The sequence below is a fragment of the Mandrillus leucophaeus genome, unplaced genomic scaffold, assembly GCF_000951045.1.
Source record: "Mandrillus leucophaeus isolate KB7577 unplaced genomic scaffold, Mleu.le_1.0 Scaffold231, whole genome shotgun sequence".
NCBI lineage: Eukaryota > Metazoa > Chordata > Mammalia > Primates > Cercopithecidae > Mandrillus > Mandrillus leucophaeus.
In genome coordinates, this window is record NW_012102377.1 from 3,762,261 (window position 1) to 3,768,615 (window position 6,355).

The 6,355-nt window shown below is 45.1% G+C and overlaps 1 protein-coding gene across 1 annotated transcript in view; it reads left to right on the forward strand.

Annotated features, from left to right (window-relative positions):
* The window catches only part of LOC105541068 (chromosome unknown open reading frame, human C3orf35), a 17,306-nt gene extending 12,052 nt beyond the window's left edge, over window positions 1-5,254 (forward strand). Inside the window, 1 exon segment of the mRNA XM_011981935.1 lies at window positions 4,968-5,254. Within this exon segment, the coding sequence (XP_011837325.1) occupies window positions 4,968-5,254 (287 nt within the window).
* The last annotated feature ends 1,101 nt before the right edge of the window (window positions 5,255-6,355 follow it).

Genomic DNA, 6,355 nt, shown 5'->3' on the forward strand with positions numbered 1-6,355 from the left:
CTGGCTGCCCTTAACATTTTTTCCTTCATTTCAACCTTGGTGAATCTGACAATTATGTGTCTTCAGGTTGCTCTTCTTGAGGAGTATCTATGGGTGTTCTCTGTATTTCCTGAATTTGAATGTTGGCCTGCCTTGCTAGGCTGGGAAAGTTCTCCTGGATAATATCCTGAAGAGTGTTTTCCAATTTGGTTTCATTCTCCCTGTCACTTTCAGGAACACTGATTAAATGTAGATTTAGTATTTTCACATAGTCCTATATTTCTTGGAGGCTTTGTTCATTTCTTTTCACTCTTTTTTCTCTAATCTTGTCTTCTTGCTTTATTTCATCAGTTTGATCTTCAATCACTGATATCCTTTCTTCCACTTGATTGAATCAGCTGTTGAAGCTTGTGCATGCATCATGAAGTTCTCATGCTGTGATTTTCAGCTCCATCAAGTCATTTAAGGTCTTCTTTACACTGTTTCTTCTAGTTAGCCATTTGTCTAACCTTTTTTCAAGGATTTTAGCTTCCTTGCAATGGGTTAGAACATGCTCCTTTAGCTTGGAGAAGTTTGTTACTACTGACTTTCTGAAGCCTACTTCTGTCAACCTGTCAAACTCGTTCTCTGTCAAGTTTTGTTCCGTTGCTGCTGAGGAGCTGTGATCCTTTGGAGGAGAAGAGGTGCTTTGGTTTTTGGAATTTTCAGCTTTTCTGTCTCGTTTCTCTCCATCTTTGTGGTTTTATCTACCTTTGGTCTTTGATGTTGGTGACCTACAGATGGGGTTTTGGTGTGGATGTGCTTTTTGTTGATGTTGATGCTATTTCTTTCCATTTGTTAGTTTTCCTTCTAAGAGTTGGGCCCCTTAGCTGCAGGTCTGTTGGAGTTTGCTGGAGGTCTACTCCACACCCTGTTTGCCTGGGTATCACCAACGGAGGCTGTAGAACAGCACATATTGCTGATCTTGCTGCCTGATCCTTCCTTTGGAAGCTTCATCCCAGAGGGGCCCCCTGCCTGTATGAGGTGTCTGTCAGCCCCTACTGGGAGGTGTCTCCCAGTCAGGCTACACAGGGGTCAGGGACCCACTTGAGGAAGCAGCCTGTCTGTTCTTACAGCTCGAATGCCATGCTGGGAGAACTACTGCTCTCTTCAGAGCTGTCAGACAGGGATGTCTAGGTCTGCCGAAGCTGTCTGCTGCCTTTTGTTCTGATATGCCCTGCCCACAGAGGTGGAATCTAGAGAGGCAGTAGGCCTTGCTGAGATGTGGTGGGCTCTGCCCAGTTCGAGCTTCCTGTCCTCTTTGATTACACTGTGAGCACAAAACCACCTACTTAAGCCTCGGCAATGGCGACACCCCTCCCCCTGCCGAGCTGCAGCATTGCAGGTGGATCTCATACTGCTGCACTAGCAGTGAGCAAGGCTCCGTGGGTGTGAGACCTGCCAAGCCAGGCATTGGAGGGAATTTCCTGGTTCTGCCAGTTGTGAAGACCATGGGAAAAGTGCAGTATTTGAGCAGAAGTGTACTGTTCCTTCAGGTGCAGACTGTCACAACTTCCCTTGGCTAGGAAAGGGAAATCCCCCAACCCTTTGCGCTTCCCGGGTGAGGTGATGCCCCACCCTGCTTTGGCTTGCCCTCTGTGGGCTGCACCCACTGTCCAACCAGTCCCAGTGAGATGAACCAGGTACCTCAGTTGGAAATGCAGAAATCACCCGTCTTCTGCCTCAGTCTTGCTGGGAGCTGCAGACCAGACCTGTTCCTATTCCGCCATCTTGGAAGCCTCCCTAACTGGCAAACTCTTAACCCTTCAGGGCTCAGCTGAGATGTTGCCACTTCAAGGAAGTCTTTTTTTTTTTTTTTTTTTTGAGACAGGGTCTCACTCTGTCGCCCACACTTGAGTGCAGTGGCCCAATCTCAGCTCACTGAAACCTCCGCTTCCCTCCCAAGCTCAAGCGATTCTCCTGCCTCAGTCTCCCAAGTAGCTGGGATTACAGCCGTGCACCACCACGCCCTGCTAATTTTTGTATTTTTAGTAAAGACGGGGGTTCACCATGTTGGCCAGGGTGGTCTCAAACTCCTGACCTCAAATGATCCACCTGCCTTGGCTTCCCAAAATACTGGCATTACAGATGTGAGCCATTGCGCCCAGCCCAAGGAAGTCTTTAGAGACCTCCTCCCACCCTACACAGCACCCTTCCTCTGTAGTCTTACAGCACTCTTACTGACCCTTTCCCCCATTTCAACCCCTTTCATACTGTGATTAACTGGTTAATCATCAGCTTCCCTTGCTAGACTGCCCTCTGCAAGGGCATGCCACATTCATTACAATAGATCAAGCAGTTAGCCCTCTTGGGTACTGGCACATCGATCTCTGCAGCTCTCCTTCCTCATTGGCTGACAACAACAAAAACAACAACAACAACATCTTCTGATACTAACACCACACCATTGGTTAAAGCTTTCTATATGCTAGGAATTGTTCTATTCACATTGCTTGAATCTTGCCAATAACTCTATGAGTAGGTATCCTTATCCCCATCCTATGGTTGAGGAAACAATCTTGGAGAGGTTAAGCAAGTTGTTTTGTTTTGTTTTGTTTTGTTTTACTACTGGTCAATATTGGAGCTGAGGTTCAAACCCAGGAAGCTGACTCCTGGGTCAATGAAGCCCTTTTGGGAAGCACTTCACCTCTGGTATTGGCTTTGGGCTTTGATACACATTGTGCTTTACTGTTTTTTTAAACAATCAACGAGCTTTGCATAGGCAATTTGCCCTGATTCCCTATGCTCTCCTTCCTAAATGTGACTGTTGGTGTCTTGGTGGCCTAGAAGTGCCTCCAGCTCCCCACATGGATGTCCTGGGTTCAAAATGCATCTTCTTGGTTATACCAAACACACTCTCCCTCCTTATCACCTTTGCTCACGAAAGACACCCACAGCACCCTACAGTGAAAAATCAGCACTGTGGGGGAGAGGTATGTTCCGAGCAGTCGTTATGGCATCATAGCAGATCATGCATTCCTGAAGTTTCGGCTCTCTTGGCTTCATAGATTGAGAGCTGAGGCTCCTGATGGGATTCACCCCATCTGAATTAGAGAGCTGTGATGGAATAGGGCAAAAGGAGACATTCCATTACAAAGTCAAACCATGGTAAACAACCACAGCCAAAGGAGATAGAAGAAAGAAAGAAAGGAAAGGAAAGACAAAAAACAATTTTATACAGAAGGAGGATGGCAAGTTGCTGGAAGACAAACAGTTCTCCTACATCTTAAAATTCTAGAACAAAGATGTGACCAAGTTTCCTGAGTCTTTTATAGGAACTTTAGACTAGTATTTCCTGAGTTCAGCGTCCATAGGCAACTGAATGGATGTTAGGCAGGCAAGCACACCGCCAATTTTAGGTACATGTTTCAAAAGATTCATCAAATTTTTAGAAATAAAAAAGCATAATATCTTAAACTTATTAATCATTTTCATACCAGTAATGGGGAATATTATTTGAAGTTAATCCTTTACAGTTCTATATCTGGGTCTATTGGATATATCTGTTTCACAACAAGTCATTCTGAAGTGGTTTGCACACTTTTTATTTGTGTAGATCCTAATTCATAATTACAGGTGGTTACAAATGACAGCAAGTGTTTGGTGGCTATCTAAAATTATTCTGAGTATTTAGATAGAAGAGGACCCTAACATTATGTTGTGATTTCGTACAAAACACTTAGCTAGATGCTAAGTTGACAAACATACTTTATTCAGAGTATTGGATGTTTCAGCTCTGGAGATAGCAGCAAATGGATTCTGTTGTGGTTTGAACTACATCAACTTGCTTAGGCTGGAGTTACGTTTCCCAGAATCCCCTTCTCTGAGTGGTCTCAAGTTAGAATTGGTCCAGAGAATAATTTGCACAACATTTGCAAGGTAGAAGTGAAGCAGCCACCATTACTCTCTGAAGATTGTCAGGGTTGGATGTGACAGACAGATGCAGAGGGTGCTAGTGGGTTCCATTTATTCTTGCTGTCCTCCACTCTGTGGCCTGGTATTCCTCCCAGCTGATGACTTTGTTGACCTGCAGTGGTCTTGGCCCATCACAAGATGCATGGGGACTGTAATTAATTTATCATTGCATATCCAGTATATGGTGCAGATCCTGTCTTATCAGTATCTTAATTGTTCATTGAGTAAACACATGTACATGGTTTTATATGCATTGATTTTTGGCTACTCAGCATTGGGAAATAATAATACAACTTTCTGGAGAATCATCCCTGTCCCACATTTAGTCAATGTATGTTGGGTAAGGTTTATTTCACGCCTAGCTCCACTGACCACATGAGTTCAGCCAGGCCAATCAAGTTATTGCATTCCCTTGGCTACAGTGATTGGCTTGGGGATGGAACACTACTCAGCCTAAGCCAATAAGATGTGTTGAGTCTTTTGCTGTGACTGTCACAACAGAGGCACATGACCTTTTCTGCTGGACCTGAACCTGGGAGGATATAGGCCTGACTCTGTTGGCAGTCATTCTGGTGCCACACTGAGCCTGAGAATGAAGCCAACATTGTGAACAGCAAAGTAATGAGCAGAAACAAGACTGGGTTCTGATAATATTTGAGCCCCTGGATTGAGCTGTGCCTGAAGTCAATATCCCCTGGATTTCAATTATATGAACCAATAACCACCCTCCCCCTTATTTCTTCCCCTCAAACCACTATGGAGTGGGATTTCTGTGATGTGGAGCATAAAATCTCCACTCACACTGCATAGTTTTCAATTTCCCTTTAGGAGCAAAATACCTTTTTCAGATGAATGTTCACACAGCACCCCATTAACCAGCAAGGTTAATAGCAGAGCTCATGAGGACCAGGCCCTGCTCTCCTGCCCTCCATCCCCCAAGTTCTGAAGCCGTTCCTGATGCCTCTGTGGAACGCTGGTCTTGGCAGAACACAGTTAGAAAACCATTAATTTAACCCATGTCTCTTATTTTAAAGGTAAGAAAACTGGAGTTCAGAAAAGTGGGGGGACTGACTCAATCCCAGCTGCTGGCAGATCGGGGACTGCAAACCAGCCTTCCATTGCTCCACGCAGGTGTCTCTTCTCACGTGGAATCACAGCATTGGATGGACTGAAAAGAGGAAGAGGCTGCAATGGAGCAGCACACCTGCTGTGCGGGGATGCCTGGAAAACAGAATTAGGAGAGCCCTGGGTCAGCATTGCTCTGGCACTGGCTGGGCTGGGGGCTATCCTGATTCTAGAATTATCTTGGTTCGTGGGATAGAAATGTCCCCAAAGTGGAGAAGTTCAGTTCAATCCAACATCCTTATATTGCAATGAGGATAAAGACCACGGACCCTATGGCCTGTATGACCCAGCTGCCCATTTCTAGGAACCCATTCCTACAAAAATGACAACATGCGTGTGCAAACAGCAGCAATGACAAACATACCCTGGGATGCTTTCCCTGTGTGGTTTGTTGTAGTAAGATAGTGGCCACAGCTTATATATCATCAACAGAGGACTGGCTAAATGATGGCACTTGATTCTGCAGAATCTTTTGCTGTAGTCAAAAAGAACAAGTTAGATCTGTACGTATGAACATGGAAAGGTATCCATGACTTGTATTAAGTAGAAAAATTGCAGAATGATATTTATAGTATAACTTCATTCTTACAAAAACCGTTTTCCAAAACTGTGTGTGTAAAAGGGCTGGAAGGACACATCCACTGTCTTCATAGTGGTTACATCTGGGGAGGAGAGTTGGGGCTTGAGGCAGACTTTGGCCATTCAATTTGGATGGGGGCCAGAGACCCCCTCTCAGATCTGAGAATGCTGTACTTACTTTCCAGCCTCCTTTGCAGCACAGGCCATGACAAAGACTCTGTTAAATCACCTTGGGTGGGAGGGGACAGGGCGTTTCCTCTATCTGGCAGAGGGGCTGCAAGGTCAAATTCCTGACAGAAGCGGTGCTGTTTCCTGCTGTAGCGTGCAGTGGTTATGTACTGTAGTGCTTAACGGTGGCAGAGGCAGCTTCAAACACACCAGCACACTGGTCAACTTTGGGGTCTTACTCTTGGAAGCCTGGCCTGGTGCTTCCCTCTCACATTCTGTGAACCACCCCATATCCTTCTAGTAAACTCTTCTGCTTCATGGTTTGGAGTCAGCTGAGCTAGAGGGACTTCTGATTATGTTATACATGTCATCTGATACACAAATATATGCACACATTTTTTAACCAAACATATTTAAGAGAATACAGATGATCTAGCCTAAAGGAGCATGTAGTGCATAGAGGTGTGTGCCCCTGCCCTGCTTGGTATTTTATTTTATATTTTGAGGTGGAGTCTTGCTTTGTTGCCCAGGCTGGAGTGCAGTGGTGGGC